General features: G+C 38.7%; 1 protein-coding gene across 1 annotated transcript in view; it reads right to left on the bottom strand.

Moving 5' to 3' along the window:
* LOC103070539 (NXPE family member 1-like) overlaps positions 1-22,338 on the bottom strand; it is a 25,330-nt gene extending 2,992 nt beyond the window's left edge. Inside the window, 2 exon segments of the mRNA XM_082930938.1 lie at positions 19,468-19,501; positions 22,036-22,338. Of these exon segments, the coding sequence (XP_082787064.1) occupies positions 19,468-19,501; positions 22,036-22,338 (337 nt within the window).
* Positions 22,339-23,258: the final 920 nt, after the last annotated feature.

Raw genomic sequence — 23,258 nt, 5'->3', positions numbered from 1 at the left:
CCCTACACGTTTCTTAAGTAATCCACTTCCATGACGGTAGAAACACACACACACACCTGTTACTGATGGTAAATAAACCATAGGTTTTTTTTTTGTTATTATTTTAAAGAATAGAATTTGTCACTTTAAAATGTTTGACTGTAGTAGCCATATATCTGCCAAGTCTAACTTTCTCGAGCAACTAGTCCTCCCCTCATCCCACCAGGTGAGCTGTCATTCTGTCAACCTGTCAGGCCTGGTGCCCTGTCTTTCCACCACATGGGTTGTAGACACATGGCTAGGGGTCCCCTGGGCCAAGTGATTGGTTTAGGGATAGGCATATGGCCCATACGGATTTATGCCCGGAATAGGTACCTAGATGTTAGGGGAGGAAAATCCTTTGTTCCTGTTGCAGTGGCTGAGCTAGAAGGATGTGCCTCTGGGTCTTTGGGCAGCCGCCTTTCTTTCTGCATGGTGAAGGGCTTCTCTGAAGAAGGAAACCAGCCCTTAACCAGAAGCAAAGTTGGGAGATGGGCTCCAGTGACACAGCGTGAGTGGTGGATCCAGCTCTCACTTTGAACCCTTGTATCCCATTTAATGTGATAATACCCTTTCTTACTTAAACTGATTGGCAGTAGACTGTTGTCATTAACAACTGAGAGAGTCATAATTAATCCAATGACCCAGTGGTTAAAGTATTCACTCTAATGTTTTCGGAGATATTTATTAAACATCATTTATGGGCCTGAAGCCCACTACCCTATTCCTCTATACTTACCATAACAACAACAAAAAAGGGGTCATCAAATTGTGACTTGTTAATTTTAAGTCAGTTAAGAACAGTATTCTCCCTTTCAGGGAACACTGAACTTGCCTCAGACGAGGTTCTGGAGTAATGATTGGATTCACCAAGGACGAGTTATTTCTACCCCAGGGCCTAAGCAAAAATAGTCAGAAACTTCGCCCTATTGTGTGCACAGAACTTGGTTGTCCAACCCTTGGTACTAAGTGAGTTCCCAGCTTACAGTGGGGGTGGGATGATGGTGTCACACCGTGGCAGATGGCTGAAAACTGCAAAGTAATTTTAATGTTGCTTAGTCCTGCCTTGGAAAAGAGACCTTTGATTGGTGTCCTGAAATTTCCATCTCATTGCTTAACAAATTTCAAAGTTAGCCCAGTACAGAAAAGGAACTCATCCCAGATTTTGGTAAGATTTTAAAACACATGACAAGATAATCAAATTTTGAGCATGTTGCCTAAAAAGGGCAGATCTCTACCTCAGATGAATTAAAACTGCAATGACAGAACTTTTTATTAGAACATGTGAAGAGGAAGAATGTTTTTAATATTCCTTGTGACAGGAGAAGTGAAATTTTAAAAGTAACTCACAAGTTGAAAAGGCAGATGAGCCCAAATAGGACCATTAGCATAGGAAGATCACATTTAAAGAGATTCAAAAAATGATGCTTGAATTTTAAAATTAAGATAGAAGAAACGTACTTTCAGAAACTGTTGGAAAGTAGTCAATCCTGTGGTGTAGAGGTATAAGTCAGTTTTCCTTTCAAAGAGTCATTGTTGACATTTAATTTTCTGTTAGCAAATTTCTGCAATCTGTCCTCCTTCCAAAGGGCAACCACTGGGAGGTGAGAACTTATCTCAATCTTTTGTTTCCCCCTTCTTTTCACTCTCTGGTAAAACAAATACCCCTCATAAGCAATGTTCAGCCCTGCTGTTTTTTTTTTTTTTTTTTTTTTTTTTTTTTTTTGCGGCATGTGGGCCTGTCACTGTTGTGGCCTCTCCCGTTGCGGAGCACAGGCTCGGGACGCGCAGGCTCAGTGGCCATGGCTCACGGGCCCAGCCTCTCCGCGGCATGTGGGATCTTCCCGGACCAGGGCTCGAACCTGCGTCCCCTGCGTCGGCAGGCTGACTCTCAACCACTGCGACACCAGGGAAGCCAAGCCCTGCTGTTTTTTGGTTACAGACCTTCCTATACACTTGCAAGTATCAGAAACGTCAGCCATACATTTCTCCTACCTCTGCACGTGGAGGAACATAGCACAGCTACTTTCTTAAGGATGGCTATGTGCAGGTTTCAGCTGAAAGACATTAAAGGATCTCTCAATTTGTGCTCATTGGCAAGTGGTGGTTGCATGCCTGCTCTTTCCTCACCCATTTATCAAGTGCCTGCACCATAGCTCTGCAAGTCTCAGGAGATGAAGAAAATATCTCCTGCTCTTAAGTAGCCTACAGCCTAGTGTGAATCCAAATATGAATTTGGATTCAGACTCTTCACAATTGACTCTGCGGTTAGGAGAGCAGCCTTTAGCTCTGAAACAAGGCAGTTAACTGACCTGGACACTCAAGACACTTGCCTTGTCAATATTGTGATTTAATGAACTGAGTTAAGCAACTAGAGTTGTCTCTGAAGTGTAGACAATACCTCAGTCCTAATGAAAAGATTTCAGACAGTAACTCCCAGGAAATCTGCTCCTTACAAACAAGGGAATCAACACATGCTGATTATTTGGGATGTTGGAGCATTTTCCATTAGTTTTAACTGTACTTTGAACATTTACAAATCTTCTTTCTCCCTTCCATCCTCCCTACATAACAGCAAATTACATTTCTTTAGTTATTCATCCTTGTTGAAAGCAGGTGCAAGGTGCCTTAGCTAATAGTCTACAACTACAAAGGTCTTGCACAACTATCTTCCCCCCATAATGCACACCAAATGCCCAGTCTGTCATTCCCATACCTTCCACCCTTGTACTTTGAATCCTTGTACACTTAGACATGGGCTGTCCAGCACTCCTCTGCATGTGTGTCATTTTTTAAGAAGCTTCTTTCAGATGTGGTACATACATACAATGGAATACTACACAGCCATAAAAATGGATGAAATAACGCCACTTGCGGCAACATAGATGGAACTAGAGATTATTATACTAAGTAAAGTAAGTCAGAAAGAGAAGACAAATACCATATGGTATCACTTATATGTGGAATCTAAAATATGACACAAATGAACTTTTATGAAATAGAAACAGACTCACAGACATAGACAATAGACTTGTTGTTGCCGAGGGGAGGGGTTGGGGAAGGGATGAATTGGGAGTTTGGGATTAGCAGATGCAAACTATTATATATAGAATGGATAAACAACAACGTCCTACTGTATTGCCCAGGGAACTATTAATATATTCAGTATCCTGTGATAAACCATAATGGAAAAGAAAATAAAAAATGTGTATATATATATAACCAAATCACTTTGCTGTACAGAAGTTAACACAACATTGTAAATCAACTATATTTCAATAAAAAAAAAAAATAAGCTTCTTTCCAGTAGGAAGTGTGGTTGTTTTATGAGAACTGAGCATGTACAATCCACAAGGATTTTTCAGCATTCTTTCTTGGGCTCCTACCCATTCACTGAGCCAGTTGTTTGTTGTAATCTCGCATTGCTAGATTATAATAGTTAGGTTCCTCTCACTGTTCCCAATGTCCAGCTACCAGTAATTTTACTCCTTCCTATAGTTTGTCTTTCTTTCACCAAGTTTCTATTCATAAAACCTTGCTGAACTTATTTATATTCTGTTACCTTTTTATTCTTTCATTTCCCACTACCCTAATCTATGTATTCCCTAATTGGTATATTCCCAGTTTTCCATAGTAATACAAGCAAGAGTAAGGTTTACATTTTCAATAAGTAGATATGTTAAAATGGTTTGAAAATTATTCAAGAAATGGAAACTGGCATATCTTGAGGCAGACTGCCTCTAGTAGATCTGTGTCTTTATTCCTGTCTTACCCCTAGGTTCTTCATGACAGTTTTTTTTTTTCTTAAATTCAATATATATGTGTTAGCATACGGTATTTGTCTCTCTCTTTCTGACTTACTTCACTCTGTATGACTGTCTCTAGGTCCATCCACCTCACTACAAATAACTCAATTTCGTTTCTTTCTTTGACTGAGTAATATTCCATTGTATATATGTGCCACATCTTCTTTATCCATTCATCTGTCGATGGACACTTAGGTTGCTTCCATGTCCTGGCTATTGTAAATAGTGCTGCAATGAACATTGGGGTACATGACTCTTTTGGAATTATGATTTTCTCAGGGTACATGCCCAGTTGTGGGATTGCTGGGTCGTATGGTAATTCTGTTTTTAGTTTTTTAAGGAACCTCCATACTGTCCTCCATAGTGGCTGTATCAATTCACATTCCCACCGGCAGTGCAAGAGGGTTCTCTCTTCTCCACACCCTCTCCAGCATTTATTGTTTGCAGATTTTTTGATGATGGCCATTCTGACTCGTGTAAGGTGATATCTCATTGTAGTTTTGATTTGCATTTCTCTAATGATTAGTGATGTTGAGCAAATTTTCATGTGCCTCTTGGCCATCTGTATGTCTTCTTGGGAGAAATGTCTATTTAGGTCTTCTGCCCATTTTTGGATTGGCTTGTTTTTTTGATATTGAGCTGCATGAGCTGTTTGTATATTTTGGAGATTAATCCTTTGTCAGTTGCTTCCTTTGCAAATATTTTCTCCCAATCTCAGGATTGTCTTTTTGTCTTGTTTATGGTTTCCTTTGCAGTGCAAAAGCTTTTAAGTTCCACTAGGTCCCATTTGTTTACTCTTGATTTTATTTCCATTACTCTAGGAGGTGGGTCAAAAAGGATCTTGCTGTGATTTATGTCATAGAGTGTTCTGCCTATGTTTTTCTCTAAGAGTTTTATAATGTCTGGCATTACATTTAGGTCTTTAATCCATTTTGAATTTATTTTTGTGTATGGTGTTAGGGAGTGTTCTAATTTCATTCTTTTACATGTAGCTGTCCAGTTCTCCCAGCACCACTTATTGAAGAGTCTGTCTTTTCCCCATTGTATACTCTTGCCTCCTTTATCAAAGATAAGGTGACCATATGTGTGTGGGTTTATCTCTGGGCTTTCTCTCCTCTTCCATTGATCTCTATTTCTGTTTGTGTGCCAGTATCATACTGCCTTGATTACTGTAGCTTGTAGTATAGTCTGAAGTCCCAGAGCCTGATTCCTCCAGCTCCGTTTTTCTTTGTCAAGATTGCTTTGGCTATTCGGGGTCTTTTGTGTTTCCATACAAATTGTGAAATTTTTTGTTCTAGTTCTGTGAAAAATGCCATTGGTAGTTTGTTAGGGATTGCACTGAATCTGTAGATTGCTTTTGGTAGTATAGTCATTTTCAGAATGTTGATTCTTCCAATCCAAGAACATGGTATACTTCTCCATCCATTTGTATCATCTTTAATTTCTTTCATCAGTGTGTTATACTTTTCTGCATACAGGTCTTTTGTCTCCTTAGGTAGGTTTATTCCTAGGTGTTTTATTCTTTTTGTTGCAATGGTAAATGGGAGTGTTTCCTTAATTTCTCTTTCATATTTTTATCATTAGTGTATAGGTATGCAAGAGATTTCTATGCATTAATTTTGTATCCTGCTACTTTACCAAATTCATTGATCACCTGTAGTAGTTTTCTGATAGCATCTTTAGGATTCTCTATGTATAGTATGATGTCATCTGCAAACAGTGACAGTTTTACTTCTTTTCTGATTTGGACTCCTTTTTTTTCTTTTTCTTCTCTGATTGCTGTGGCTAAAACTTCCAAAACTATGTTGAATAATAGTGGTGAGAGTGGGCAACCTTGTCTTGTTCCTGATCTTAGTGGAAATGGTTTCATTTTTTCACTGTTGAGAACAATGTTGGCTGTGGGTTTGTCATCTATGGCCTTTATTATGTTGAGGTAAGTTCCCTCTATGCCTGCTTTCTGGAGGGTGTTGAATTTTGTCGAAAGCTTTTTCTGAATCTATTGAGATGATCATATGGTTTTTAATCCTTCAGTTTGTTAATATGGTGTATCACATTGATGGATTTGCGTGTATTGAATAATCCTTGCATTCCTGGGGTAAACCCCACTTGATCATGGTGTATGATTCCTTTAATGTGTTGTCGGATTCTGTTTGCTAGTATTTTGTTGAGGATGTTTTCATCTCTATTCATCAGTGATATTGGCCTGTTGCTTTCTTTTTCTGTGACATCTTTGTCTGGTTTTGGTATCAGGGTGATGGTGCCTCGTAGAATGAGTTTGGGAGTGTTCCTCCCTCTGCTATATTTTGGAAGAGTTTGAAAAGGATAGGTGTTAGCTCTTCTCTAAATGTTTGGTAGAATTCACCTGTGAATCCATCCGGTCCTGGGCTTTTGTTTGCTGGAAAATTTTAAATCACAGTTTCAATTTCAGTGCTTGTGATAGGTCTGTTTATATTTTCTATTTCTTCCTGGTTCAGTCTTGGAAGGTTGTGCTTTTCTAAGAATTTGTCCATTTCTTCCAGGTTGTTCATTTTACTGGCATATGGTTGCTTTTAGTAATGTCTCATGAACCTCTGTATTTCTGCTGTGTCAATTGTAACTTCTCCTTTTTCATTTCTAATTCTATTGATTTGAGTCCTCTCCCTTTTTATCTTGATGAGTTTGGCTAATGGTTTGTCAATTTTGTTTATGTTCTCAAAGAACCAGCTTTTAGTTTTACTGATCTTCGCTATCGTTTCCTTCATTGCTTTTTCATTTATTTCTGATCTGATTTTTATGATTTCTTTCCTTCTGCTAACTTTGGGGTTTTTTTGTTCTTTCTCTGACTGATTTAGGTATAAGGTTAGGTTGTTTATTTGAGATGTTTCTTTTTTTTTGACGTAGGATTGTATTGCTATAAACTTCCCTTTTAGAGCTGCTTTTGCTGCATCCTAAAGGTTTTGGGTTGTTGTGCTTTCATTGTTATTTGTTTCTAGGTATTTTTTGATTTCCTCTTTGACTTCTTCAGTGATCTCTTGGTAATTTAGCAGTGTATTGTTTAGCCTCCATGTGTTTGTATTTTTTACAGAGTTTTTCCTGTAATTGATATCTAGTCTCATAGCATTGTGATTGGAAAAGATACTTGATACGATTTCCATTTTCTTAAATTTACCATGGCTTGATTTGTGACCCAGGATATGATCTATCCTGGAGAATGTTGCATGAGCACTTGAGAAGAAAGTGTATTCTGTTGTTTTTGGATGAAATGTCCTGTAAATATCAATTAAGTCCATCTTGTTTAATGTATCATTTAAAGCTTGTGTTTCCTTATTTACTTTCATTTTTGGATCTGTCCATTGTGAAAGTGGGTTGTTATAGTCCCCTAGTATGATTGTGTTACTGTCAATTTCCTCTTTTATGGCTGTTAGCATTCGCCTTATGTATTGAGGTGCTCCTATGTTGGTGCATAAATATTTACAATGTTATATCTTCTTCTTGGATTGATCCCTTGATCAGTATATAGTGTCCTTCTTTGTCTCTTGTAATAGTCTTTATTTTATTTCTTTATTTTTATTTTTTTTAATTATTATTATGTTTTTTGCGGTACGCAGGCCTCTCACTGTTGTGGCCTCTCCCATTGCAGAGCACAGGCTCCAGACGCACAGGCTCAGCGGCCATGGCTCACAGGCCTAGCCGCTCCGCGGCATGTGGGATCTTCCCGGACTGGGGCACGAACCCGTGTCCCCTGCATCGGCAGGCAGACTCTCAACCGCTGTGCCACCAGGGAAGCCCAGTAGTCTTTATTTTAAGGTCTGTTTTGTCTGATATGAGAATTGCTACTCCAGCTTTCTTTTGATTTCCATTTGCATGGAATATCTTTTTCCATCCCCTCACTTTCAGTCTGTATGTGTCCCTAGGTCTGAAGTGGGTCCTTGTAGACAGCATATATACAGGTCTTGTTTTTGTATCCATTCAGCCAGTCTGTATGTCGTTTGGTTGGAGCATTTAATCCATTTACATTTAAGGTAATTATCAATATGTATGTTCCTATTACCATTTTCTTAATTGTTTTGGGTTTGTTATTGTAGGTCTGTTCCTTCTCTTGTGTTTCCTGACTAGAGAAGTGCCTTTAGCATTTGTTGTAAAGCTGGTTTGGTGGTGCTGAATTCTCTTAGCTTTTCCTTGTCTGTAAACGTTTTAATTTCTCCGTCAAATCTGAATGAGGTCCTTGCTGGGTAGAGTAATCTTGGTTGTAGGTTTATCCCTTTCATCACTTTAAATATGTCATGCCACTCCCTTCTGGCTTGCAGAGTTTCTACTGAAAGATCAGCTGATAACCTTATGGGGATTCCCTTGTATGTTATTTGTTGCTTTTCCCTTGCTGCTTTTAATATTTTTTTCTTTGAATTTAATTTTTGGAAGTTTGATTAATATGTGTCTTGGCATGTTTCTCCTTGGATTTATCCTGTATGGGACTCTCTGTGCTTCCTGGGCTTGATTGAATACTTCCTTTCCCATATTAGAGATGTTTTCAACTATAATCTCATCAAATATTTTCTCAGTCTCTTTCTTTTTGTCTTCTTCTTCTGGGACCCCTATAATTCGAATGTTGGTGCATTTAATGTTGTCCCAGAGGTCTCTGTGACTGTCCTCAATTCTTTTCATTCTTTTTTCTTTATTCTGCTTGGCGGTAGTTATTTCCACTATTTTATCTTCCAGGTCACTCATCCGTTCTTCTGCCTCAGTTATTCTGCTATTGATTCCTTCTGGAGAATTTTTAATTTCATTTATTGTGTTGTTCATCATTGTTTGCTTGCTCTTTAGTTCTTCTAGGTCCTTGTTAAACGTTTCTTGTATTTTCTGTATTCTATTTCCTAGATTTTGGATCATCTTTACTATCATTACTCTGAATTCTTTTTCAGGTAGGCTGCCTATTGCCTCTTCATTTGTTTGGTCTGGTGGGTTTTTACCTCGCTCCTTCATCTGCTCTGTGTTTCTCTGTCTTCTCATTTTGCTTAACTTACTGTGTTTGTTTGGGGTCTCCTTTGGGCAGGCTGCATGTTCTTAGTTCCCATTGTTTTTGGTGTCTGCTGCTAGTGGCAAAGGTTGATTCAGTGGGGTGTGTAGACTCCCTGGTGGAGGTGAGTAGTGCCTGTGTTCTGGTGGATTAGGCTGGATCGTGTCTTTCTGGTGGGCAGGACAGTGTTCAGTGGTGTGTTTTGGGGTGTTTGTGACCTTATTATGATTTTTGGTAGCCTCTCTGCTAATGGGTAGGGTTGTGTTCCTGTCTTGCTAGTTGTTTGGCATAGGGTGTCCAGCACGGTAGCTTGCTGGTTTTTGAGTAGAGCTGGGTCTTAGTGTTGAGATGGAGATCTCTGGGAGAGCTTTTGCTGTTTGATATTACATGGGGCCGGGAGGTCTCTTGTGGACCAGTGTCTTGTACTCGGCTCTCCCACCTTGGAGGCTCAGGCCTGACACCTGGCCAGAGCACCAAGACCCTGTCAGCCACTCAGCCAGGTACATGGAGAGTTTCTTGCCTTTTGAGAAGTCTGAGGTTTTCTGCCAGCGTTCACTAGGTGTTCTGTAGGAGTTGTTCCACATGTAGATGTATTTCTGATGTATTTGTGGGGAGGAAGGTAATATCCACGTCTTACTCCTCCCCTATCTTGAAGCTCTCTAGACTTTTGTATATTTTAAAACTAATTACCTTAATGACTTCTACTAGTGAATTTTCATTTGATTTACTTAGGTTTTGCATTTAAAGAAGCATGATCTGAAAATAGAGAGTAATTTGTCCCCATGTTTCTAAAATTTACCAATTAAAATAATTCTTCTGTCCTTTATTGCATTGGCTGGAACTTCCAGGAAAGTGCTAAATAATAACCAGCACACTGCTCTTGTTGCTAAATTTAATGGGAATGGGCTCTAGTATTTCATCATTAACTCTAATATTGGCTATCTCTATACAATAACTATTCTCTAATTGATTAAGGAGGTTTTCCTCTATTGTCAGGAAGCTTTTGTATTTATTTTAATATTTCGTTTAATTTTTAATCTTTGCATTTATTAAAAGAACTATTTTTTAATCTTCTGAGGTACTGAAGTGACTAATTAACTGGTATATTTTACATGCTACTGGATTAGCATGTTATATAGGGAGATTAGTTTGTGATTTACATTTTTGTGCTCTATTTGTTGGACTTGGGGATTAGAGTATTGCTGGTTTGGGAAAATGAATTGGGCAGTGTGCCATCTTTTTCTGTACTCTGGAACACTTTAAGTGATATGTGAATTATCTTTCCTTGAAGCTCTGCTAGAACTCAATGGTAAAATTGTCTAGACATGGTACAGCATTTGGAGTTATTCCCTAGGCAAAAATTTCCATTTCTTCCACAGTTGTTGGTATCCACATGGACTAGTTTCTCAAATCATTTCTGGAAGGGTATGTGTTTTTTAGAAAATCGTGTGTTTCATCCTTATTTTTGGAATTTTTAGCCTAGAGTGGTGCATTTAAATTTCTTATAGCATTACAGTGTACTTGTATATCTGTGAATAAAGCCTGATTCTCATTTTTAATGATTTGAATATATTTTCTGTTGTCTAAATCTGTAAGCTTTGTCTACTTTATTGATATTTTCAAAGAAATTATTTCTTGGATTTATTTATCATATCTATTTTTGTTTTCTAATAATTTCTATATCATTATTTTTACATCATTATTAATTCATTTCTCCTTATCTCTCAGGTTTCTCTTCTTTTTTGACATGTTTTCAAATTTATTTTCATTTTCTGTTTTTAAAAATAAATATATTTAAGGCTGTGAGATTTCTTCTGAATGTAGTTGTCCTCATCATATCAATTTTGATTTGTAGATGTTGTTGCTTTTATAGGTGTAATGTTCTATAGCTGCACTTATTTTTAACTTTTGTAAAAATTGAGTATAATTTACAAACATTGAAATGCACATATTTGAATAGTACAATTTGATAAGTTTTTTATTGAAGTAAAATTTATGTACAATGAAATGCATTTCTTAATTGTACAGTTTGTTGAGTTTTGACAAGTCTGTGTAACCAACACACCAAGCAAGATGCCGAGCCCCTCCCTTGAGCTTTCCTTCTGCCCCCTTCCAATCAGTCCCCTACCGGGCAACCACTGTTTGGATTTCTATCACCAGAGTCATTTTGTTGATTCCTGAACTTCATATGAATGAAATCATACAGTAGTGCTCTCTGTGTCTGAGTACTTTCCCTCAGCATAATGACTTTTAGGTTAATCCATATTGTTGCTTGTATCAGTGGCACATTTTTTTTAAACTGCTGAGTTTTAAAATTACTGAGTTTTAAAAATTGTATCGTTTGACTGTACCACAGTTTATCCTATGTCCTCTGGATGGACTTTTGAGGTGTTTCCAATGTTGGACTATAATGAATAAAGCAGCCTGGACATTCCTGTAAAAGTCCTTTTGTGGATATGTTTTCATTTCTTTTGGGTAAATACTTAATGGCATTGCTGGGCCAAGGGGTCGATGTATGCTTAATTTTAAAGGAAGTGCCAATCTTTTCCCAGTAGTTGTACCATTACAGACTCTATCTGGAAATGCATGAGACTCTAGTTGTTCACATCCTTACTAATAATTGGTATTGTCAGTCTCTCCTTTTAGTCATTTTGGGGGGTACAAAATAGAATCTCATTGTGGTTTTAATTTGTATTTCTCTGTTGTCTAATGATATTAGGCATCTTTTTGTGTGCTTCCTCTTGGCCGTTTATATAGCTTTTTTTGTTAAGTGTTCAAGCCTTTTGACTATTTTTAAATTGGGTTGTCTTTTAGTTATTTGAGTTGTAGGAATTCTTTATATTAATATGTTCTGGATATAAGTTCTTTGTCAGATTTATGATTCTAAATATTTTCTTCTAGTCTGTGGTTTATCTTTTCTTTGCAGTGTCTTCTGAAGAATAGGAGGTTTTAATTTTAATGAATTCCCTTCTTGTCATTTTTTTTCTTTTATGGTTGTTGTTTTTTGTGTTTCATTTAAGAAATTTTTGCCTACCTGAATATTGCAAATATATTCTATATTTTCATGTAGAAGCTTTACAGTTTTAGCTTTTTTTGATCCTATCATTCATTCCCAATTAACTTTTGGGATGAAGTGTATGTAGAGTCAGGATTCATTATTTTTACCCAGTAGCTCTTTGGTTGTTCCAACACGATTTGTAGAAAAAAATATCCACTTCCTATTGAATTATCTTGGTGCCTTTGTTGAAAATCAGTTGAGAATTTCACTGGTGGCGCAGTGGCTAAGAATCCGCCTGCCAATGCAGGGTACATGGGCTCGAGCCCTGGTCTGGGAAGATCCCACATGCCACGGAGCAACTAAGCCCGTACGCCACAACTACTGAGCTTGCGCTCTAGAGCCCACGAGCCATAACTACTGAGCCTGTGAGCCAAAACTACTGAAGCCTGCACACCTAGAGCCTGAGCTCCGCAACAAGAGAAGCCACCTCAGTGAGAAGCCCGTGCACCGCAATGAAGAGAAGCCCCTACTTGCTGCAACTAGAGAAAGCCTGTGAGCAGCAATGAAGAACCAATGCAGCCAAAAATAAATAAATTAATTAAAAAAAGAAAGAAAATCAGTTGAATGTATCTTGTAGGTCTATTTCTAGACTTTCTAGACTGTTTCTGTAGTTGCAGGTTTGGTATTCTCTTTGACCCATGAATTGCTTAGGAATATGCTGCCATCTTTAACAACAACTCTAACTTATGACCCTGAAGACCATTATGTTGGAGCCAGATCAGGACTGAGGCCAAGTAAGAATGTCATCCTCTAAAGCAGTAGTTCTAAAATTTAGCAGTGTTACTACACAGGGAGTTAACAAACAAGAATAGATTTGGGGACCCTATTCCAGATCTAATTTTCAGTGTAAAAACTGGGGAATTTCTCTTTTTAAAAATCCCTTCAGGTGATTCTAAGACGTCGGGTCAATTTGAGAACCATTGCCCTAAGCATCACCTCTTACAGCAAAGAGCAGACTTATAGTTACACGCTGAGACCTCAGTGGGTTCAATCTGTTCCATTATTTCAGTGTATAGACTAGACCTTCAAAAAAGGGAAACAGAAAATTAGCCTGTTACTTCTTCAGGCATTGAAATGAACCTGAACCTCATATCATCTTTGAATGACCTTCTTTTTAATTTGGGAGGACGTAATATCTATTATTGTTGTGGTGTAGTTAAGAGTATTTTTATGTAGGAAACGATTGGATTCTGGATGACTGTTTTGCTGTTCAAGTATGGTGACTTAAAGTTTTAGGGAGAACTCTTTGGGGCATGGAGGCAGGTGCCTTATCTATTCCAGGGCTAATGGATCAGGGAAGCTCCAAGAAAGCCAAGAGAGCAGTCAAATGAAGTGCATTACAGTTCAGGACCAGAGGGAAGGCTTTTGGAGAGACTTAGGATCTCATTATATTGGTGAGAATATTAAAAAAGGAGCCCAGCTTCCGTGCTCCTTAGTCGTGGCCTGTGAACTCTTAGTTGCAGCATGCATGTGGGGTCTAGTTCCCTGACCAGGGATCAAACCTGGGCCCCCTGCATCAGGAGTGCAGAGTCTTAACCACTGCGCCACCAGGGAAGTCCCCTAGATGGTTTTCTTGTGTTGTTGTAAATCTAGATTGTGAATCATATTATGGTTGGTGAGATTTACCATGGGAATTCTGTGTGGTTTGGTTTGAGTGTGTGAATTCTGAAAGAGTTTGTATTTGTTTCTGTCAAGTTCCCCTAGGGAATTAGCCCCAGCTTACTTGCTTATTTATTTACTTAGTTATTGGATTGAGGTTTCCTGAATTGAACAGGTAGTATGGCTTAGAATTTCAGATCTTTATCAAGGCAGGTCTGTGCTTACTAACTCATAAAGGGAGACTTCCCCTTTTCTATCAGAATCTAGGACAAGACAGACAAACTTCGTTGTCATCTTTCATGCGTATATTTTTTTCCAGTTCTCCCTTCTCTGAGAGTAGCCCTTTGAAGGTTTAGGCTTATGCAGGGATTTCAGGCCCCTTTCTTCTTGTCTGAGTGAAAATAAGAAAGCCAGTGAGGCTGGAGGGTAATGAATGAGGGGCAATGATGGCAGGGTATGAAGCCAGAGAGGTAATGAGAGGCAAGACCATGTAAAGCCTTGTGAGTCAGGATGAGATTTTTTGCTTATACTCTCAGTGAGATGAAAAATCATTGGAGGGTTTTGAGCAAAGATATGACATGCACGAATGTGATCTGATTTGTATTTTAAATGGATTTGTCTGGTTGCAGAAAATAGACTATGGGGCCCAAGGATGGAAGTAGGGAGACAAAGTTGAAGGCTATTGCAGTATTGTGGGTGAGAGGTGATGATGGTGTACACTTGGGTGGTTATGGCGGAGGTGGTGAGAAGTGGTAAAATTCTGGGTATGGCTTGAAGGTGGAGAAAATAGGATTTGATAATAAACTGAATATTGAATATATGGGAGAGACTTCAAGGGTTTTAGGCTTAGACAACTGGCAAGGAATGTACTGCTATTTGCTGAGATGAGGAAGACTGGATAGAACAGTTTGGTGGAGGAAAATCAAGAATTTGGTTTTGGACACTTAGATCACAAGCTTGAGATGTCTGTTAAGCCATACAAATGGAGATGTAGATTGACAGTTGAATTTATGATGCTGGGAGACATGAGAGGAAATGTCCACATTATATATATAAATTTGGTAATTGCCAGGTTATATATGATATGAAATTCTATGGGATTTTATAAGATTATTCATTTAAAAAAGATGTTATAAATCACCTAGAATTTCTGGGTATTTTGAGCAGATGTATTTTTAGTTAGTTAATCAATTAATTTGGCTGCCTTGGGTCTTCATTGCTGCACGCAGGCTTTCTCTAGTTGTGACGAGCGGGCGCTACTCTTTGTTGCGGTGTGCGGGCTTCTCCCTGAAGTGGCTTCTCCTGTGGCGGAGCACCGGCGCTAGCTATGTAGGCTTCAGTAGTTGTGGCTCGCAGGCTCTAGAGTGCAGGCTCAGTAGTTGTGGTGCACATGTGCTCCACGGCATGTGGGATCTTCCTGGACCAGGGCTTGAACCTACGTCCTTTGCACTGCAGGCGGATTCTTAACCACTGTGCCACCAGGGAAGTCCTAGCAGATGTCTTTTTAGATTACATTGTCTCTACTGTGTTAGAAGAAATAAAAATATATATAGATTTTAAAATGCAGTAAAATACGTATAAACATAAAATTTATCATCTTAACTGTTTTTAAGTGTACAGTTTTATAATCTTAAGTATATTCACATTGTTGTGCAACCAATCTTCAGAACTTTTTCATCTTGCAAAACTGAAACTCTATGTGCATTAATAACTATTCCCCATTCTTCTATTCCTCCCAGCCCCTGGCAACTACCATTCCACTTTCTGTTTATATGAGTTTGATTACTGTGGATACTTCATATAAGTGAAATCATACAGCATTTGTCTTTTTGTGACTGGCTTATTTTACTTAGCATAATGTCTTCAAGGTTCATGCATGTTATAGCATGTGTCAGAATTTCCTTCCTTTTCAAGACTGAATATTATTCCTCTGTGTGTGTGTGTGTGTGTGTGTGTGTGTGTGTGTGTGAATCACATTTTGTTTATCCATTCATCTGTTGATTGACATTTGGTTTGCTTTCACCTCTTGGCTGGTATGAGTAAAGCTATTATGACCATGGGTGTGCAAATTCTCTTTGACACTCTGCTTTTAATTCTTTTGGGGATATATACTTAGAAGTGGTATTGCTAGATCATTTGGTGATTCTATTTTTAATTTTTTGAGGAACTGCCATACTGTTTTCTATGGTGGCCACGCCATTTTACATTCGCACCAGTAGTGCACAAGGGTTCCAATTTTTCCACCTCCTCGTGAACATTTGTTATTTTCTGTTTTTAAAAATTTTCTGTAGCAGCCACCCTAATGGGTGTGAGATGATATCTCATTGTGGTTTTGATTTACATTTCTTTAAATGATTAGTCATTTAAATCATTTAAATCATTTCTTTAATGATTAGTGATATTGAGCATCTTTTCTTTGCTTGTTGGCCATCTGTATATCTTTTTTGGAGAGATGTCTTTTCAAGTCCTTTGCCCATTTAAAAAAATCAGGTTATTTGGATTTGTGATGTTGAGTTGTAGCAGTTCTTTAATACACTCTGGATATTAGTTCCTTATCAGGCATTTAATTTGCAATTATTTTCTTCCATATTCCGTAGGTTGCTTTTTCACTCTGTTGATTGTGTCTTTTGAGGCACAGAAGTTTTAAATTCTGATGTAGTCAAATTTACCTAATTTTGCTTTTGTTGCCTGTGCTTTGGGTGTTATATCCAAGACATCATTGCCAAATCCAATGTTATAATGCTTTCCTTGTTTTCTTCTAAGAGTTTTATAGTTTTAGGTCTTAAATTTAGGCCTTTGATCCATTTTGAGTTATTTTTTTTCCATGGTCTAAGGTAAGGATCAAACTTCATTCTTTTTGCATATGGAATCCAGTTTTTTCAATACTTTTTGTGGAAAAAACTGTCCTTTATCCATTAAATTGTCTTGGCACCCTTGTCAAAAATCATTTGACCGTATATGTGAGGGTTAGAAATATATTCTTGTCCTCTCCTCTCTGTGGATGAAAAATGTTGCCTACCATATCAGTAAACAAAGGATGTTGCCACCATCAAGCCCTAGGCCACTACAGCCACCCCCTACTGTGCGCCCTGAGGGAAGTCAGGATGGAAAGCAGGGCACTGGCCCTACCTAGATGGTTAAGGTGCATATAAAAGGAATGATTTCAATAGCCCAGACTCTTGCATCTTCCCATACACAAAAAAGCTCACTAAATTCATTAACTTGAGATATCTGGTTTTCTTTAATCAACAGTAATCTTTTGATGTTCCTACTACCTGGTTTTTGTTGCAAAAACCCCTGTATATCCTTGCTCCTCCCTTACCTCTTTGGAGCTGTCCCTCAGAGCTATCTGAGAGACTCTCTTCCAAGCTTCAGTCCTCAGTTTTGTCCATCAAATAAAACATAATTCTCAACTTTTAGGTTGTGCATTTTTTTTCAGTCAACATCTCCATTAAACAGGTCCATTTTTATTTTGCCTACTAAATATCTTCTGAATCTCCCTACTTCTCTTTATTTCTGCCAGTGTCACCCTGGCTTATATTATCATCCTATCATCCAGGTTACAGGAATAGCCGGAAAACTTGTTTCCTCACATTTACTTAAAAAAAAAAATTACCCCAACAAACCAGCTTTATTGTGATATAATTCACATAGCGTAAATTTACCCATTTAAAGTGTACAGTTCAGTAGTTTTTAGTATATGCAGCCATCTCTAAAACCTAACTGTAGAACATTTTTCTTCTATCCCAAATCACAAATACTCTTGACCCACTCTAACCTGTTATCCAATTTGCAGCTAGATTGATCTTTTTTTTTATTTTTATTTTTTTTATTTTTTTTTTGCGGTACGTGGGCCTCTCACTGTTGTGGCCTCTCCCGTAGCGGAGCACAGGCTCCGGACGCGCAGGCTCAGCGGCCATGGCTCACGGGCTTAGCTGCTCCACGGCATGTGGGATCCTCCCGGACTGGGGCACGAACCCGTGTCCCCTGCATCAGCAGACGGACTCTCAACCACTGCGCCACCAGGGAAGCCCTGATCTTTTTTTTTTTGATAAGTTTATAAAGCAGAAAAGCACGAGGGATAATATAACTAAAACCGGGTGCCGTCCCCTTGGAATTGGCCCTTGTTAGTGTGGTAGGTTTGTGTTCCTTTGAAGATGTCTCTCCCTTGGAGGACTGCCGCCTGCCCTCCCCCTCCCCCCACCCCAATATCTCCAGCTCCATTTCACATCACTCTCTCCCATAATACAGCACTATGATATGGCCACACCATGCTTTTCCCTTCCTCATGGATTTTCAGATGCTTTTCATTTTCTCTGCCCCATCCCCATCTCTATCACCTTCCCAACTTTTATATCTCAGCTCAAATACTGCTTTCTCAAAGAAGGCTTCCATGACTGCCCTTCCCCCTACCACACATACAGATGAGCTTAGGGTCCCTCTGTTAGCCTCAGATTCCTCCTCTAGAATATAGGCTCCATTAGGCCAGGTGCTGGCACAATCACTGTATCCCCAGTGCCTAGCACGGTGCCTGCCACTTTGCAGACATTTCATTTGTTCAGCTAATATTATTGGGTGCTCACTATTTGTCAGGCACCTTTCTAAGTGAAGATATGCAAAAGAGCATGGTTGGAAGTCTGAGTCCTTGACTGTAACTACCTCCAGAAACTGCCAAACACTGGCTGTGCACTAGGTCTGGTGTGAGAAGTGGGACAGCTTTCCCCATGAGACCTTGTCAGATAAAGCCTTTGCAGTTACCTATGGTCAGGACTGAAAGGTCATACATAGGATTTTGGACAGGAGCTGGACTCCTCAGAGATTAGGGGATGTTTTTCTCTTGAGAAATTGGACGGGCCAAGAGAAAAGCTTCCAGGTACTGGTGTGTGTGTGTGTGTGTGTGTGTGTGTGTGTGTGTGTGTGTAGTCCACTGAATAGGCCTTTTGCCACCTTATCACTGCACAGTGAGATGTTCCTGTTGACCAGCCCCATCCATGTACATACATCATCCATGTTGATTTTCAAGTGCCCAATGAAAAGATATGAGCAGACATCTAAGGATTTCAGGTATTTGATGAATACCTCCTACTTGAAAGAGAGACTAAATAATCACACAGATAAAAGAAACCCAGAAGCAACAGGGACAATGTAAAGAATAAAATAAAATTTCAAAAAATTTACCACATCATAATAATAATCTGAATGTTTTCGTCATGTAAGAGAAAATATTGCATCCAGGAAATAATGGGATGCTGTGAAAAAGTATAACCAGAGAACAATTAGGAGCTCTAAAATGAAAAAAAATACAGTGACTGAAAAAAAAAAAAACAACAGAAGTGCCAAAAGATAAGAACAAGAAAATCTGGCAGAAAATATAGCAAAAGATACAGTGGTATACAGTAGAAAACTTAAGTCTACAAGGTAAATCCAGGCGATATAATAGACTATTAGGAATTCCAGAAGGAGAAAATAGAGAAAATACCAGGAAAATACAATATTTCTGAAATTAAGAGTACTAGCCTCCAGTTTGAAAAGATATCGGGTGTGTCCAGCACAATAGTTGAAAAAAATCCCTACTCCTACCCACCTTAAATTGAATAATCACAACACCAGTGTATAGAGATGATTTGAAGAAAAGAGATGAGGAGAGAAACAGATGACATAGCAAGTATTAGGAATCATAATGGCACCAAACTCTGTAGTTAGAGAAAACTGAAAAATAACGGACTTTAAAATTCTGAAGGAGAATCATTAATCAACTCAGAAATCTAAACCCAACCAAACTTTCCAAAAAGTGCCAAGGTAGAATAAAGATATTTTTAGATAAGCAAGAAGTAAAAATTAAATTTTTCTTTTCTAAGAAAGTTTTTGAAAGATATGCTTAAGCCAAATAAGCAGTAAACTCAGGAGACCGGAGATGCTGTACAGGGAAATGGTGAGGAGTTCCTAGGTCATTTTCTTCCTTGTATAGCAGGTAGAAAGCAGTCATTCCCAACCAGAATAGGTGGCAAAGGGCTCCGGGCAAGAATTCTGCAGGGATAAAGATAGACTTGAAACCTTATCTGATGCCGTCAATGTTTTGGAAAATAAGAATGGAAGAATTTTGACAGTTATGATGGAGGATGTGGACAAATTAAAGAAAAATACATAGAAAACAAAGCAAATGAAATTTCAGTAAAACCAAGAAATTTGTATTTTTTTGGAGAGGGGAAGGAAGGTGTACTACTTGGCTCAGCAGATAGCAAAATTTAATTAGCAATGCAAAACACTGCTAAGTTAACTTAGTAAAGCCCTTGTGTATAGTTAGAGAAAGTAGTAAAGGAAAATGTGGTGCAAGTGTGATGTAAGAGAACGAAATCTTTTACAACCAACCTAGGGAATTGATATAAAATGCCAAAATGGCAAAAGGAAGACATAGCAGTGTTACAAACACTGCTAGAGACCTACCTGGGGTCCATTCTTCTCTTTTCCTTCCTAACAGAACATACGGTAGCAACATCCTTAGCAAAAAAAAATTTATTTCCTTTCTTGTCAGTAAGAGTGGTCATTTTATATCAATCTAGCCACATGTGTGATACATGTGACACATGATCAGAAGTCATTGGGTGGCAGATGCAGTTGAAATGTGTCCTTTGCCCTTCCTCTTCTTGCCTGGAATACAGTTGAGTTGCTGGAGGTGCAGCATCCATCTTGAGACACTGAGGTGACAAGGATGAGAGAGAAAGTCATGTGCTAATGAGGGGAGTTAGAGCAGAAAGGTCTCAGATGGGTCTTGATGGCGTATTGGGTCATGTGCCATCCCTGCTTTGCCTCTGGGCTTCCTCTACCTGAGAAAATCCCTGATTTGTTCAGAAAATTGAGATTTATTCAGAAAATTGCGTCGATTGTTCATAAAATTGAGATTTGTTTAGAAAATTAAGTTGATCAAACTACATAAGCATAATAGCTAAAAAATATGGTGGTAAATAGTGTTTAAAACAGTTAAAATAATTCAGAGTGATTGTATGGGGGGATGGGGAGAGTGTGGTAGAAACTGCTGGGTTTTGGTACAATTGATGCTGTAGTGAGCTCAATTTGATGTTTTGGACAATGCATAAGTATTAGTTTAATAAAATACAGATTAATAAGAAAGAAGACTATCTTCCTGCATGGAACACCTTGATATCTTCCTATTTTACTTGAAATAAAATCCAAACTCCTTTATCAGATTCTTCATGATATGGCTGGCCTCGGCCACCTTCCCTCCTCATCTTTCATCATCTTCCTCCTTGTCTAACCCCCAGCTGCATTACCTTCTTTCAATTTTGTAAACGCCCTTTTAGTAAATTTGCACATGAAGTTTCCTCTGGCTCATTCAGGAGCCCAGGAGGAAACATGACAGGCGCAAACTTGGTGACCCAGGAGAGTTTAATAAAGGCGAGATTTAAGGAAACCAACAAGGAATGATGCAGTACTTTGGGGCCTACAAGGGCAGGGAACCATCCATCCCCAGGCCTGAACCACCTGTATGGAGAAAATCACCTGATAGAACTGTGGCCTTTAGGAGAATAATGCTGATAACCCATAGGTATTTGAACATTGAGAGTGCAGCGCTCACTGTTAATTAAAATGATTGGAGTGGTTGCTATAGGAAAATGTCTCAATGCACATTAGTTTGAAAGCTTGCTTGCGCTATGTAAAAGTCTCTACCCTTCTTGACTGAGTCTCTGGTGGTCACATGATCAGGGCCTCACAGAGCATGTGTTGAGGCCTCACATAGTAAAAGGCTTCTTTTTAAACAAAATTTTGTTGAAGTATAGTTGATTTACAATGTTGTGTTAATTTCTGCTATACAACAAGGTGATTCAGTTATACATATACATATATATTCTTTTCTGTATTCTTTTCCATTATGGTTTATCACAGGATATTGGATATAGTTCCCTGTGCTATACAGTAGGACCTTGTTGTTTATCCATTCCATATATAATAGTTTGCATCTGCTAATCCCAGACTCCCACTCCATCCCTTCCCCACCCACTCCCCTTGGCAACCACAAGTCTGTTGTCTATGTCTGTGAGTCTGTTTCTGTTTCATAAAAGTTCATTTGTGTCATATTTTAGATTCCACATATAAGTGATATCATATGGTATTTGTCTTTCTCTTTCTGACTTACTTCACTTCGTATGATAATCTCTAGTTCCATCCATGTTGCTGCAAATGGAATTATTTTGTTCTTTTTTGTGGCTAATATTCCATTGTGTGTGTGTGTGTGTGTGTGTGTGTGTGTGTGTGTGTGTACCACATCTTCTTTATCCATTCATCTGTTGATGGACATTTAGATTGTTTCCATGTCTTGGCTATTGTAAATAGTGCTGCTATGAACATTGAGGTGCATGTATCTTTTTGAATTATAGTTTTGTCTGGGTGTATGCCCAGAGTGGGATTGCTGTATCACGTGGCATCTCTGAGGAACCTACATACTGTTTTCCATAGTGGCTGTACCAATTTACATTCCCACCAACAGTGCAGGAGGGTTCCCTTTTCTCCACACCCTCTCCAACATTTATTATTTGTAGACTTTAGTAAAAGGCTTCTTGGACACGAGTATCCAGGTTCTCACACAGTTCAGCACTTGAATTTAAAATGAGGGCACAATCAGTATTGACATGGGAGGTGCCATTAGCAAACTGGCCTGTGAAGATCACCCTGTCATAGCCTTGGTTCCTTGCCCTCCAGAGAACCGACACCCCTTCACTGGGGAGGATGAGCAGGAGAGACAGAGACACCCGGCCCTCCCAGAACAGGGTGAAGCTGACAAGGTAGGTGCCATTGTTGAAGTCTGTCACCTTTCCCAAAGCGCCTGCCTTCAGGGCTGGGGAGGACATACTGGCCCTCAGGAAATCCCCGCCATATTCCTTTCTGCATCCCAAGTGGTCCCTCACCTCCAGCAGGACGTCTAGCTGATCCCTGCTGCAGTATGTGTCTTGAGAGCTGAGGAGGGTGGCTTTGCTGTGTGTGGCGCTGGTGGTGGAGCTCACGTGGGTGAAGGGTCTGGGTGGGATCAGCTGGTCTAGTTTCTCCATGATCCCCTTTATTCTCAGCTCAGTCTCTGTTGGTGAAACTGCTGGATCCAGTGGTACTTCATGGTGTAAGACAATTTTGAAGGTATTTCTGTGATGCATAAAGGGAGGCATCTCTTATTCACACCAAACTTGAAATGACAAAGACTGAGACATGTTCTATGTACACAGCTGAGCCTGTCTCTGTTAACCTTAAGGTTGGATTTATATCTTTATTAATATATTACCACCAAAGAGTCCAGTCCAGGAATTTCCATAATTAAAGTGCAGAAAGCTTTTGGTAAAACCTATGTGTCAATTGTTCCATTATTATTCCACTACTATTCCATAGGCTCTTAAAGCCCATTAAAAAATATTTAAAGATATTAAAAAATATTAAAAGAATTCTTTTGATTAAGAAGTGGTTACAACAGTACATTGAAAGAATTAAATATTAAGAAATATTTCACTATGTCTGTGTCCTAATAAAATGAAAGGAAAAATCATAATAAAAAAATAAACATTTTTAATAGTGAAATGTCAAGTTTTTTGGTAGGTACCACATAAACAAGGTGCAAAATTAAAAAGATACAAAATGGAAAGAAGTATGAAAGGAGCCTCCCTCTTTCATTCCTGTCTTCTGCCACACAGTTTTCCTCCCAGGATTAATCACTCTTATCTCTTTTATAAATATCTTTCCAGAGCCTATGTATATATACACATGTGTGTGCACATACACACACACA

This window comes from Lipotes vexillifer, unplaced genomic scaffold (genome assembly GCF_000442215.2).
Source record: "Lipotes vexillifer unplaced genomic scaffold, Lipotes_vexillifer_v1.1 scaffold743, whole genome shotgun sequence".
Classification (NCBI taxonomy): domain Eukaryota; kingdom Metazoa; phylum Chordata; class Mammalia; order Artiodactyla; family Lipotidae; genus Lipotes; species Lipotes vexillifer.
Note: the sequence above shows the minus strand (reverse complement) of the source record. Positions and strands in the feature narration are given on the sequence as shown.